The 15,645-nt window shown below is 37.2% G+C and overlaps 1 protein-coding gene across 1 annotated transcript in view; it reads left to right on the plus strand.

The window, feature by feature from the left end:
• Positions 1-727: 727 nt before the first annotated feature.
• Positions 728-15,645, plus strand: part of LOC117408542 (nuclear factor NF-kappa-B p105 subunit-like) — a 39,096-nt gene continuing 24,178 nt past the window's right edge. The window contains exons 1-5 of the mRNA XM_034013617.3: positions 728-1,039; positions 3,964-4,010; positions 4,302-4,389; positions 6,699-6,739; positions 7,795-7,893. Coding sequence (XP_033869508.3) covers positions 3,969-4,010; positions 4,302-4,389; positions 6,699-6,739; positions 7,795-7,893 — 270 coding nt within the window. The 5' untranslated portion in view covers positions 728-1,039; positions 3,964-3,968. The remainder of the gene's footprint in view (positions 1,040-3,963; positions 4,011-4,301; positions 4,390-6,698; positions 6,740-7,794; positions 7,894-15,645) is intronic.

Genomic DNA, 15,645 nt, shown 5'->3' on the forward strand with positions numbered 1-15,645 from the left:
TATGACCAGGGTTTGCTAGGTTTGTAACTAATATGCAATTTGGCGAGATCAATGTACAGGTGTGGTGTTATTTTGCGGTACATGTTAAAACGTGGTACACCGTGTACTGCGCTTGCCTGGGCATGCACAAATGATTTTAGCTCAGAAAACAAAGAAACAGAATCAGAACAGGGTACGATGTACTGAGTTTGGCCCTTAGAGTTAGTAGTCAATCACAGTCTACATACCGTTTTCTGATGTTAAACGGGTAAACGTACCACATTCTGACGACGTATCACTTTCTGGCACTACACTACACCGGTATTTGTTCAGCGTCTTTTATATTACACCTTGCGCAGATCGATCCTATTGTCAGTAGAGGTCACCATTGAGCTTAGCTGCTAGACTCGGCCTCACCCCTTAGTTCCTGTAACTGCACTGACTCCAAAAGTAATACCAGGAAGTCCGTTCAGTAACATAGCATTTGAGACGTGTTATGCACTTCGCCCACATAATAGTAAATTAATACATTCAGTTGAAAGGCAATACCGGTATGTAGAGTAAAATGTATACTTTAACCACACGATGACTTAGTTGCCCAAACTGCAGCTGCTACTGCTAATTGTCATACAAATATATCGAGGTGGTGTTCAGCGTGTGTGTGTTTTTTTTCACTCAACACATAGTTCAGTAAAACACGTGTTTTTGTGTAAGATTCCAAACCACGAGGGGGCAGCATTTTTTTTTTAACAGAGATCTGACGTCAGTGGGAATTTCCAGCTAGGAAGTAACATTGCATCAAATACACTGTTGAGCTGATACTCCTACATTTTTCCATGAAAGAGAAAAGAAACTAATTTTCTTTATCATAAACCTTCATGTAGGACAAATAAAAAGCTTTTGGTTTACACATATTGATACTTAGTTCGTTGACGAAATATTTCCTTTATATACATGTAACACATTGGAAATGGCGGAGTAATTTTGTATGCAGCACTTGATCGCAGTTTTCAAAATCAGCTACACATTCTTCCAAATAATTCTGGACGTTCAGAATAAGGTAGGAGTGTCATTTTACCTGCTATAAGTGCTTTAGAAAGTCTAATAGTCTTGTGTTTTTAAATCTTAATGTTAATCTTAATGCTCATGTGCATTCAGTGTGTAGCTTGTTAAAGGTGTTGAATATTTACTTCCTCATATTTACAGAATTTACGGTATATGTTTTAAGGGGCCTAGTTATAATCATAATGTCGTCAAAAAAAAGAAAGAAATGTATATTTTGAACGGTGGAAAACATAAAGCCTACAGGTATGTGTTACGTGTAAAGAAGGGATGAACTACTCGTAGATTAATAAGAAAAAAAAATTATCCAGCATGTTATAAGCTATTGTTTTATCATCCCACAATTGAGGTATTCGGCACTGTGGCTCTTTAAATTCGTGATAAAAAAAAAAAAAAAAACAGAGAAGAGTTCCGTGTATACATTCTTATCAACACAGATTGAAATGACTGAACGTGAGAAACTGACACTTTGAGCAGTTGAACACACATGACCCTGTTGCTGGAAGGTTTACACGTTGTTTTGATGCTCAATGAAAACTTGTGCTAACGTTTTTTCAAGTTTCGTCGCAATTAGACAAGCCCTTTCTGGATAATGGAAAGACAGCCGCTGTTTACCCAAAAGAGAGCCTACTTACTAACAGACAAACAGCCTCCATATACCGTCAGATATGTGACAAGCTGTGAAGAATGACATACTTTGACTAACGCCCTTCTGACTATATTCCTGTTTGAGGAATAATCAATGTACAATGCAGGACAAAAACATGGGAGATGTTACCACCAGTAGGATTTCTGCTTGTACTTAGGCAGCTGATTTCTGGTACTGGTATTAAAATAACAACAACAACAACAAAACAGCCTGCTGCCGGTGGATTTTCTAATGGTCCTAGTCAATCTGAAACCAGATATATGTATCTAATAAAACAAGTTCTCCTGCAAATTTTGTGTCTAAACCAACCTGTTGTTTTCTGTCTCAGGTATTGCTTGGAGATATTGCTGCATATTTTCATCACCCCTCACAACTTCCGGGACTGTTTTAAGAAACTAGGGTTTTTTTTTTTTTTTCTAATTGGTTTTTGACCTTGCTTAGGCTGAAGCACCTTGTTTTGAACCGTCATTTAACGTTTTTAAGAACAAAGAGATGTGGTGGCCTCAGGGAGTTTAAGTGTTAACAGTTACCACAGTTGTGAAATGGTCTGAAGGAAAGCTGCATATCAGTTAGCATTACAGTACATACACCATGAAAAGGTTGATTTAGAAAGGATGGCCCTTTGTGAGTCTGCAGTGCTAAATCAATTGAGTGGGGCCCTTCCATGAGCTGCATAGGTCTCAAATGTGCAGTTTTTAAAGAAACACTTTATAGCAAACATGTTTTTTTAATTTTAAAACCAACATCTGGAATGTTAGGTTAAAGAACGTTCTCAGTGTTCTTGCCTTTACTTGGTTCTTTCACACCAGCACTGTCGAAGCATGTTACTGGCTGAAGGGATGTCAGTCAACAGGGTTTGGTTATTAAAGAAACTAGTGAAGGGGTGGGGACAATTTTACCCTCCAGGTGAAATGACCCAAGAAGTGCAAGATAGTCTAAAAGCATGGCTTGCAAATATAAGTTTCTTTAACCTAAATTAAAATATGATTTCTTTAAAAACTGTACATTTGAGATCCATATAATGAAGAGATGTGTATGGTGGAGATAATGTATGTTAGCTACAATTCCTTTTAATGAGGAACAGTTAGTGTAAAAGCACTCAAGTCTTGGAAACCGTATGGGCATATTCAATGAAAAAAAAATACAGTGCATACATTATTAGCCTCTTCTATGACATCATTCAGTCAAACATTCCATCGGCACAGTATATTTGAGTTTTACCTAAAAGTATTATTTTATGCTACCATGAGTTTCTGGAATTTTTGTTCATACACTAAACAGACCTTTTTAGTCTGTTTCTACAGATTTAACATAAAATGTTAATTTATTTTGTATAGTATTCTCCAAAACAAAGAAAAATAACCAGTTGTTAAATGGCTATGCTGCTGCTGCAGTCAGGCCTCAGAAGATGATAACTCTAAAAATGGTCACTTTTAAACAGATTTTACTGATGTTTATATCTGTCTAGAAAAATTAAGATTGGTGGTTTAGTAAGAAGTTAAAATGGGCGGGTGTTTAGCAGTCAGGTAGAGGCAACTAAAATATATTGTGTTTTGTTGTACATTAATATGGAGACATTTTGACAATTCATTGCAATCTATTGTAAAATTGTGCATGTGAAACCTTGCAAATGGAAGAGCACAGATACAGTTTTATAGAAATAAGTTATTAGGTCAATGGTGACGCAAGTCTTGCTTTTTTTTTCATCTGCGGTTCTCCTTGCAGGCTAAAAGACACCAGTTAAAATGCACACCGCAGTAGCTATAGAAACTAAATGACATAGGGGCTGATAAAATCAACCTGGAATAAACCACAGCTGTATTCTTTGTAAGAGCATTTTACAATAACAGGGACTCTACGTGGATTACATTAACCACTTAATTGTATTAGTAATCCCTGGATGTTTTTGCAGTAAATTAGTCATTATATGTATTTTAAGTTCAGAAAATTTCTGGTACCCTAATGGCTTAAAGAAATCTCCCTGTTTGTAGTTCCTACTGTCATGTAACCTGTTACACTAACACAGTCATTACTGACATGGTTTGTTGCTGGTGAAGCTGCTGAGGTGAAACGATTAAGGAAGTGCAGGTGTAATAGACAAGGCATACAAACTATGAGCTTCTTTAACCCAGTTAGGTGCCAGAATTGTTGTTGTTATTCAATAATGCACATGTGAAACCTTTGCGAATGGAAGAGCACAGATCACTTTTTATAGAAATCTGTAATTAGCTAGCAACTGTAACATTTAACACACAGTATGCTTTTGTTTTCAGATAGCATGGCTGATGAAGCTTCTTATCTGGTGGGACAGGGCCACCATGTAAGTATCTATGGAGGTGAAACTATTAAATGTTGGGTACTCTTGTTTTATGCCCAGGTGAAGGTTGTAAATAAGAAATCACTTTTTAAAAGATCTGATGATCAGAATGGCTATTTAAGGCCCTATTCACGTAATCTTTTCATGACTAAAAGCATTGTGGGTCAGTAGATTCAGACAAACATTCTTTTGTGACTCCAGCGCCCCCACCCCCACACTTTTAGTTAGTGTGTAAGAGTTAAATGACTTTAAGGAGATGTACTTTCTAATGCAATAATATGTTTCCCTTCCTAGATGTTTGAAATAGACCAGTTTTCAACTTTAATGGGAATGGAGCCTTTTACTTTTCCTAACATGGCAGCCACCAGTTCACTACGAATAGGTAAAAACTGTTTTCCTATTTATATACAATATTTTAGTTTTTATCCACAAACCTTATTTTACTGTGATTCCAAAGCCTAATGGCCCAAATGTATTCTTACTCTCCAAGTTATTGTCAGTGTGTTCTGATATCGGTAAGCCTGTGAAAAGATCTTTGCTTGCCATTCATTTGTTATTTTATTATATTTGTAAATAGAAGACCCCTCCCTTCTAACTTTAGTTTGATGTTGACCATGGTTGGCACAAAAAGTTTGAAACCATAACATGACTGTCAACAGGTCCAGACTGTCAGTGGGACAGCAGGGTCTTTTGTAATGATCTAACCTGGCTAATCTTATAACCACTCCCAAAACTGTAAAATCCTGATTTTTCACACTGTATTAATTGGGCAGATGCTGCCACGTTCTAACAGGAATGCAGAAAAAAGTCTGTACATTCTTTATAACGGAAGCCTGCAATGCCCTACCCCTTCCTTTTGAATGGAGGAAAAAACAAGCCGCTTGACTAGAAAAGTGATTTTAAAAAACAAGTGTTTTGATTAATCCTGCAGGATTAGTAATTCACAGTTCTTCCTATCAGCAAGGTCACAGAATCACAGCATGGGGGGGGGCTGCTTCCAAATTGTGTTAGATTTTATTCACATCTGGTTTTCAAGGCTAGTCTAAAGTTTTGCATCAAAAACTACAAAATTATATCGCAAAAGTATTTTCTGCAAATCTTTACAGTTTCCTGTCTCGTGTAAGGTTTATCTTCTGACAACCATGCTTCCTGTCAAATTATAATATTGTAAAAAAGGTGCCATTGCAAATAAAACTAAGGCGTGGTGCTGTGTTACTTCCAAATTGTGCTTCCTTTCTTTTCTTTTAATAAAACAAGTAATTGCTTATATTTCTGCTGTCATTCCTCCATTTGAACCTTTTTGATCTTCACCTTGACTTGCATTACAACCCAATGTCTGAGGTTTTACAATTGTGGAAGAGTGTTTTTGGTTTTTTTGTATTGACTAATGATGGTTCTTAGTTACTGCTGGTAATGTTCTAACCTATAAAGCAGGTGTGCACAGTTGATAAAAATCAGTATTAATATTCTGCAACAGAATCTGCAAGAAAACGGTGCATTACTTTTTCATGCCTAGCAGTTGTTGATTGATGCAAGGCTTAGTTTTATTGAAAGTGCAACTAATCTTTTGTTTACAGGTATTTCAGGGACTTTCAGATGCACTCAATTATTTAAGCTGCATATTCTATGGCATCATTTTTTGAGGACATAATTTTCTGGGGAAATGTTATGGTAAAACCAGTTGTCATCCCTGATTTTACCATTATTTTATCAAATGGAATGTGAATGTTTCTAAAACACCGACACCATTAAAGGGGAAGTTGTGCTAAAATGATATTGTATTTAATCTCTTTTTATTGTTCACTTTTTTTATATATTATGTACAGTATCTCTCTTTCAGGGCACTTTTTTTGTGAAAATGACATTTGCCCTAGAATTACTGACTTAAAAATTTCCTGAAACATTACTGAATAATTTATTAAAATATTCTTTAAAGCCTCTGTGATTTTTAATGTCTTTGAATTTGAAGTTTGGTGTCTCTTTCCATTGTTGGAATGCATTAGCCAATTCGGCTCTGCTTTGAATTGCAGACCACATGAAAACTGAGAAAAAAATCAATTATTTTTAAAGGGCATAAGGATTAGTCGCTTCCAAGTCCCAGTTGTGTGTGACTATACAGTAGGTTCCAGCACAAGGTACTTTGTGTGGTTTTTCCTTGAAATGGAAGCTGGTTTTCTTCAACATGGCAGTCAATTTTCCTGTTGCAGCTTGTACTGCAGTCTGTATGTTCTGATCATTTACATGTTATGATATGAATAGTGATGTTTTTAAGAACTAACATATCTATTCAGTTAATCGAAATGGCGGCAGATCTAAATACCTGCACTGTTTCATATATTCAAATAAAATAAAACCAAACCTAGAATTGTTAACGTTTAGCAAATAATGTAAAAATCGTATACAGTGTTAGAAATGTTCAATAATTTACTTTCTTAAATGATTTAAACAACGGTTGTATTTAAATTTGCCACTGTTTAGATCAATTGAATAGCCCTCAAGATGTGTTATAGATTTGATGTAAAACAGGTGGCACTTTTTCAATTTAGTGATATTATTGATTGATAAGTTAATGAAAAAATAACTACCTTTAAAACCTTGCCCTCTACGCTGTGCATTTTTGTTAAAAAAAAGTTTTGTTTTCATTTTCTGCAGAAATAAATGTTCAGTGTTTTTTTTTGTATATTTTTTTAGCAGATGGACCATACCTCCAAATTATAGAACAACCTAAACAGGTAAGAATTCTGTAAACAAGGTTATACACAGTGCTTAATTTGTGCTGAGAGAGCAGTGACAGTGATTAATTCTCCAGCTACAGACCCATACTTCTTTTCCCGGGCTTGCTCTCTCATATTTGCCTGTGTTGAGTCACACATCTCCTCTCTGTTGTTACAGTGGACTGTCTCTATTTTTAATGTTTTGAGAATTAAGAAAACTTTGGTGCATTATGTTATGGCTGACTGAAAATGCTAAATTATCAGGCAGCGTGAATTTGAGAGCATAAAAATAATACGAGATGTTTAACTTTCATAATGTATGAGGTACCGGGGCTATGCCCCAGCAAGCCCTGGCACAAATTAAGCACTGGTACGGAGTGTCCCACAAGTCTCTCTTTTTCTTTGCGGTGTGAAATATCTTTCAGCAGTAAAGAATTAATATAAGGTCAAGAATGTTAACATGTTGTGGCCTTCGTCTTTAACAGAGTACATCCTAATCAGCATAATGCATAATATTGCCTATTATGCCTCACATCAGTTATATGGGAGACGATGTCCAGATCTTTAGACTCTCGTACAGTTGAGTGCTGCTATGTTTACTGAGTTTCTATACTAATAATAATAATAGGGCAGCAGTGTGGAGTAGTGGTTAGGACTCTGGACTCTTGACCGGAAGGTTGTGGGTTCAATCCCAGGTGGGGGACACTGCTGCTATACCCTTGAGCAAGGTACTTTACCTAGGTTGCTCCAGTAAAAACCCAACTGTATAAATGGGTAATTGTATGTAAAAATATGTATGTAAAAAAAAATAATAATAATGTGATATCTGTATAATGTGAAATAATGTATAATGTGATATCTTGTAACAATTGTAAGTCGTCCTGGATAAGGGCATCTGCTAAGAAATAAAATAATAATAAACTATAGCTAAGTTCCTAATCTTCCCAACCTGACATCTGAGAGATCCCAGGGAGTGCCTGAAAAAAATGCTTTTCGTAAAAAGGTTTTTATTCAAAATGTTTGCAATATTAAAGAAAGTGAGAGGCATGAAGATTTTATCCACTCTGTTTTAGAGAGGCTTTCGTTTCCGCTACGGGTGTGAGGGGCCATCGCACGGTGGATTGCCTGGCGCTTCAAGTGAGAAGAACAGGAAATCCTTCCCACAAGTCAAGGTATGTGATCACAAGAAACCCACTGAAAATACCAAATCTGGAGATTTTTTTTTTGTGCGGCAACTGGTGCTGAATTATGAGAGCCAGCCAGCATGGGGGGTACTGGTGGTACTCAATTAAGATATGTACATGCCTTTTTTTTTTTTACTGTTCCCCCTGTAGAGCAAGCGAGATAGTGGGGGGTGTGGTGCTTGTTAGAGAACATTTACTCACGGTAATAATATATTATCATTGGCAATTTATAATATCAGGAGTTTCTTGAGTCTCATCGGGAGAGGGGAGAATCATGCTCATTGTTTTAGCCTTTAGCCATGTCAATAATACTGATCTCCTATACATATGATCAGAAACATCATTCCCCTTTCATTATGCCGAAGCAATTCTGTTTTTGTTGAAAAAAATCATAGTTTTGTTAGTTTTTGTATTAGTTAAATGGGGTTATTGTTGAACCACACTTTTGTTTGGATGTTTTGTTTACCTAACAGATGAAAGTAAAACAAAACATCAGTTAAAAGAAGATACAAAAACAAAACATATAGTGTACAGTATTGTTGAATGATGTTGATCAGAGAATGCCCATATAAAGTAATCTGGTCACTAAGCAGGTGATGTAAGGATGCGCGCAAAGTGATTTGCAGGTGCAAAATCCCCATAATACTGCCGTAAATCGTGTATAGCTGCTGTAACGTATGATTTTACCGGTTGCTAAAAATGCGCTGTATTTAAAGAATGGTGTTCACCTGGCGTTCTGCACCCGCTATCAAATTTGCACTTTGCCATAATTAATCCATTAAAATGATATGAAAGGCATTCAAATGAAGAAAAGAGAATGGAATTGGGTGGGATCTGGATACTAAGCAGACGCAAACATTATTATGCGATGTAAGGATTCTACCTTGCACTTAGGCAATTGCTGACCCTCCAAAAACTTTACATCTCTTCTTACAAGGTGCAAACTATTGTAGAAGTGAGTAACTAAGAGCTGTATAAAAGCACACACCTGCAGGGACCTGTCATTGGCTTCAGGATCTGCTGCTGTGGTACACTTCCTGATGCAGTGACACTTGGCTCTTGGTGAGGAGAGACAGGAACACATTTGCAGGATAAGGGCAAGATGAAGAAGACCCTGCATATTCAATCCCAGGGTCACTTTGTTTGGGATTCTGTAGGATGCAGTGCTAAAGTGTTATCGTCTCACTCCGCAGGTCATCCTAGACCTAATAGCTGAATTGAGGGATGAGCTAGACCCCAGCGTCAATCTAGGGACCACTATCCCTACACATGTGAAAGTGTTGTGTTCTCTGCAGTACTTAGCCTCTGGTTCCTTTCAGACCACGTTTGGAATGTCTGGAGAGATCCTCCTTTTCCAGAGTGCCAGGTATATTTCTGGATGTCATGCTGAAAAGGGCAGGCCAAACAACTCTTTTTTTCATGCTGAGTGACCTCAGCCATAAGGACTCTGCCGTAAGGACTCTCAGCCGTAAGGACTCTCAGCTCCTTCTCAGAATTTAAATTTTTTTTTTTCCGTGTGCCAAGAGGACTTTGCTGCCCTTCCTCTGACATTTTTTTTTTTTGGTTTGTATTTTCATGATCCACAAATGTCATAGAGCGACTACTGCTCTCTGAACTCCTAACTGGAAGTGCGACTGCTAAATGGACCGATGCGCTCATTGAGACCCTCATCATCATTGCGGATCATTATTTGTGTGTGTTGAGTAATTTGTATTGCTCTTAAGCTTACATAGGGCGCAATGGAAAATAATTACCTGGCCGCAATGCAGTTAGAATTTTGCATCCGCAATTATTTGCACTATGCCTATACTTAGATCAACCTCCTAAATGTAGTTCTTTCCTTCATGGCTTCTGTAACCCAGGGTTTTTTGTTTTGTGTGTGAACTGGTAGGTTATTGGAATGTGATATTTAATATTCAGCTAAGCAATAATGAAAGGTATTGAAAGAATGGCAATCTGAGGCTGTATATACGTGCCTGTCAGTCTTTCCCCCAAAAAAATGTAGGTCACCCTTACATTTGTCTGCAGTATGTAAGCAGGTCTCATTGTGTAATTACAACCCTGGACTAAATTTGAGCTTGTATCGCATCTAATATTTCCAAACGTCTGTGCTTACTTTGAAGTAAATAAGTACAGACACCCAGAAATCATATTTGAAGTAAAACATTATTATGTAGACGGGGCCATGTATATTTTTATCCCCCAGTAATGAGGATTTACTGTAGTGAAGGCGTCACACATTTTACATCTAACTTACTGAATTGCCATAAAACGTGGTTAGTTATGGATAGTTGGATGCAAGTCAAATTCATCTACTTTTTCATGTTAGCAGTAACTCTGATTTTGTAACAGCTGTTGACTCTATTATGCCGGATACTTAATTATGGTGCAGTATTATTTTCTGTGGGCCCTTTTATCCTATTGTGTCATGTCGACAATAAGTCAAGGAGACATTAAAACAAGTTAATTTTATAACATAATGAATCTGCTTATTAATTTTACCTGCGTGTTCTACCTAATTTGAAACATCAAATTCAAATGTAGTCTCTGCTGCAACCCAGGAGGACCCATTCCATTCTGTCAAGCCTCAGTACATAAACAATGGCTGTCACATAGTTTCTGGTCCCTGGAGGCAAGGGCACTGCCTGGACTCTTGGGTGCTGGACCAGTGGGGATTGATTAAGCAGTTACTTGTGAAATTTCCATCATTACTGGATCGGCGTTTATAGACGATACTGTGTTATCATCAGGGGTGAGTGGTTTATGCAAGGACATCCTACTAAGGCAAATAAAAAAATGTTTACCACAAACAATCATTCAATAGTCTGTTTATACCACACGTATATTTTTAAAATAAATAGCAATAAAACGTGTACCTTTTTTTAAAATATATTAAATCAAATAATTCAGGTATTTTTACCTGGCAGATCTTTACTTTAATTTTCAGCAGACTGTGGTTCGATGCGGATTAATTTCAGACCCTGTTTATGGCCTCTTTACAATCTTGAGGTCGGTCTCTGTTGCTTCCTACCATTACCCGTGTTAATGAAGGGGCTACAGGCTGTTCAGATAAGTCAGAAGCAGGCAGATCAGTAACTGACATTTCTTGACTAAACTTTCTCAAGGAAATAGGGATTCAAATCGAAACAACAGAAATATGAAATGATTTTAGACATCTAAAAGTTGTATAAAACACGTACCAGTGGTAGTATTGTTTGAACTACCGAAGCACAGCTCTGTCCTGAATTTCACAGCGGCACATCACCGAATTGGAATGTAAGCAAAGACACATTCTAAACCTAGTCCTGGTAAGCATTCCACTTAAGTGAAATAACAAAAATGTATCCCACGCTCATTTAAACCCAGGCTTGTGGTATGAATCTAGATATACAGTGTGGGTTTAAATATACCTTGAGAGTTGAAAAAGCAAGTTTCATCACAATAGGACAAGCTGTTCAGTAGATACTGTACTGTATATACGCACAACTCTGAAGTGTGACAAATGTACAAATGAAAGTACATAAGCACGCCTCCACAATACACACCTGTGATGTTTGACATGTGGTAGTGGGGGATATTATTATTATTATTATTTATTTCTTAGCAGACGCCCTTATCCAGGGCGACTTACAATTGTTACAAGATTTCACATTATACAGATATCACATTATTTTTACATACAATTACCCATTTATACAGTTGGGTTTTTACTGGAGCAATCTAGGTAAAGTACCTTGCTCAAGGGTACAACAGCAGTGTCCCCCAATGGGGATTGAACCCACAACCCTCCGGTCAAGAGTCCAGAGCCCTAACCACTACTCCACACTGCTGCCCTAATTGCACACATTCTAGACAAACTGTGAGTGGTCCTATTGAAGAAATCTAAAAGCTTTCCAGGAAGACCTAAATATTTAAAGTAGCATGCTATTTTATATTTTAAAAAATAATTGTAACAGTAAATTTGTCATCTTTTTTTATTTTTTGAAATGATTTTTTCAGGTTTCTGATTTCTGACTGTTGATTGAGAGTTTGTCATTATTGGGGAAATCCCAGATTTGTAATTCTTTTGAAATTCCACCATGTGGCAGAAACTACTTCCAGCAGTGCAGCCACAGACTCTCGAGAAGCTGAAGCCTGTGTGCAGTTGTGTGGGTGGAAGCTGATTCTACACCTGGCTGGGAAATTCCTATTATGTTACTGTTATTGATGGGAATTGCTAAAATCTGGCAAATAAGCAAAACAAAAACAAAAAAAGAGAAATAAAATACCTAACTTTAATATAACTTTCACTTTCTGCTTGGTAATCTTGAAGGTAATTTCTTTAGGTTTCCTGTGGGTTTTCAAAGAGTTCAGGTTTTCATTTAACTCCTGTTTTTTCAAGAATTTTCTCTAGGCCCAACCAACACATTGGTAAGAAGTCAGTGAACCATTAAAACATGTTAATTCGATAGTGAAACATTAATTTTACATAGTGAAACAGTTTATGAATTGTACCCCTGTTTTCTACCAAATTTGAAATGCCAAATTGAAACGTGGTCTCCCTGCTGCAACCCAGGAAGACCCATTCCATTCTGTCAATCAAATTGCCTCTTTTCATCCTCTGTACATAAACAATGGATGTTAGCAAGATTCTGAACCCTGGAAGTGGGGGTTGATTAACTTTTTTTCATTTTATATCTAGATAAAGAATTTAAATATGTGGTGCACGGAGCTTACACCCTGAGATTAAAGTAGGTTCTTGGCAAGTTTTATCACTTCTGTAGATACTGTACACACAAAAACTCTACAAATGAAAGTACGTATACACACCTCCACAATAGGGGAGTGGGGAGTCCTTGGCATGGGATAATAAGGTAAAAGATAAGAAGAAAAGAGAATAGTTTGCTGGGTTCCTGCATGTGGGAGATAGAGTGGTGTGATTGGTTTAATTGAAACCAATGCAGGTAAATACAGTGGTAGCAGATGGTAATTTTCCTTTTTTGCTCATGTGTATTTTAAATTGTGAAGTGAAAGGAAACACTGTTGAATACCAAGTGGCTTATTCTACATTCTAACAAGGAACTAGGGTTTTTAGTGAGAAGTAACTGGGAGTTCTTGGAACCTCTTTTTTTTTGTTTTCTTTTTTGTTTTTCGATTCTGCACTGCAAAGTTTCTTCAGAGTCGATACTCTGAGGTTGCAGTAACTCACTGTGCTCCACGCTAATTCAGCTACCTTTTGTGGTTAGCTGGTTTTGTCAGTGAGAGAGAGAGAGCATGGTTAGTTCTTGCTGACAGGATGTCAGCCTGTTAATAAAGTAAATAACAGCATAGCATACAACAAGGCCCTTCTCAACATTGTGTTACCCTAGATCAGTTTATATTTAGTCCTCCCTAAAAACTTATGTTAAAGCTGACTAAACTGCTCAGATAGACCAGTAGTAGCATTTTTTTTTCTTTAGAAGCCTGTTGTGGAAGTTTTTTCAGCACTGTAAGAGATTGTGTAAAATGAAAGTAAAACAATTTCAAAGGATATCATTATTTGTTTGGTTTGGCTGACTTCTGGAGATGCAGCTTTTGTCATAGTAGTACCTTCATAACAAATTAACCAACCATGTGGCACAGGTTGTACAAAATGTACATATTGATGGTGTTTTATATTTTATCAGACTGCTGTCATTTGGAAAAATTGATCATTGTATAATGGCCATGTTAAAAGTAACTTCAATTTTTTTTTGTACAGCGCCCTAGCCTTTTTATAATGTTTGTAATTATTAGGCTTCCAAGCCGTAGGCTGGGGAAGCCTATTGTTTTTGTTAGGATTATTATTATTATTATTATTATTATTGTTATTATTATTATTATTATTATATTTTTTTTTTGCCAAAACATGCACAAAATCTTACGAAATTCGGTACATTGGTAGATGCCTATGGATGATAGTCAGTGATATTCAGCAAATGTGCGCAAGTCACATGGTTCGGCAGCCATATTGGATTTTGCGGAATTTGTTCAAACGCCTAAGTATCGGAAACTGCTTACTGCAGAGTTCTGAAAATTGCTATACTTGTTGAGGGATAGTCCATGATTAGTTGTTAATATGAAGCTGATTGGTTCTGTGGTTTGGCAACCACATTGATTAATGACATAAAATTACCATAAAAATATAAAATCATCAAAATTCAAACATCTTCTTCTCTGAAACCGCTTATCCGATTGAAACAAAAATTGGAATAAAACATCTCAGTATGGTCATCTGTTATGCTTGTTCAAGGGAAGTTGCTACTGTGAAAATCATGGCGTCCACGCTGCATGACATCATCAACATACGCAACTGGCTATAAAACTGCGTATAACTTCTTATCGGCTGCACCAAAACGCACAAAATTTGACACAGATGTTGAGGACTGTGATGTTGTGTCGTGGTCAATATGGCAGCCTTTGGTCACATGGTGTGGCAGCCATCTTGGATTTAATGAAAAGTTTGGACAATATTCAAAAGTCTTCTTCTCATAAACGGTAAATAGTACAGCTGTGGAAAATTTTGTATATAGTGCGCTCATGTCCACGATAGATTCTACTTAAGGAAAAATGGATCGGTCACATGGTGTGGCAGCTATGTTGGATTTTGCGTGAAACGCTTAAACAACAACTCCTCATGAGCCCTTTTGCCGATTGATGTGAATCTTGGTTATACGTTATCTTTGTACTGTCCTCTAAAAAACTTAGTCAGGAAAAGTTCCTACATCAACAAAAATGACCGCCATGAGCCAATCAATATGGGTGACATGCCAATTTTCTCAATTTTTCACCCTGAAATGACACATTCCCACCACTGGGGAGAGCTGTTAACATGGAGAAGTCTGCAAGGTATAGAAAAAAGTATGTTTGTAATTTATTAGATGTGACTTTTGTTGTTTCACTGGTGTGTTTATATGAGCACTATAGGTAATGCAAGTATTGTAATGCATAAACAGTTTTATATAGTATGGTTAAGTTCTGCTAAAGGTCAAATTTAAAGCTGGCTGTAAAACTTCCCATAATTTCTTATTGACTGCAGATGGTTGTTATATAACATGCAGAGTTCTGATTGAAGCCAAAATGAGCATAAATGATGTAAGAATGATTGTCTTTTACAGTTGTTCAAGGGAAGTTGCTACAGTACAAAACATGGCTGCTGTGGGCCAGTGAGATTTCAGCATTGATCATCTAACCAGTGATTCCAATATTTTGGCCAAAATTGACAGTCAGCTGTGTCCAAAATGATTTGTGATAACGTTTCATATATAACAACCAATGCGCTTAAATTTCACACTAACTGCTTGGAAGCCGTAAAGTTGCTCGCAACTCTAGTTCTGAATGGTGCTCTTTACATTTCGTCAGATACCAGTTAGGCTGCTTGTAACAGGGCGGTGTTACCTACGTGGGTTGTCACTGATATTAATGAGTCAGTCACAGAGCAGTGGGTGTTGACACACCGCACAGGTGTGCAGATTTAATAACAGAGGCCCCGACACTAAGGTACCAACAATGGTAATCCTAGTGCCGGATTTAATAAAGAAAACAAAACAAAGCTAAAAATAAGTTTGCTACACAAGGCGAGCGCTAGCCTCTCTAAAAGAGACGTCCCGCTCCAGGAACCTACTACATTACGAAACCATCTGTATACTTAGTTTGGGATCAAATCCCCTAACCCACCATACTGCTGTTGCTCCCGAAGTCCTGGCCTCCCGGCGACTCTGGGTCTTCCTGACAGTCCTGGCT

Source organism: Acipenser ruthenus, chromosome 2 (assembly GCF_902713425.1).
Source record: "Acipenser ruthenus chromosome 2, fAciRut3.2 maternal haplotype, whole genome shotgun sequence".
Lineage (NCBI taxonomy): Eukaryota > Metazoa > Chordata > Actinopteri > Acipenseriformes > Acipenseridae > Acipenser > Acipenser ruthenus.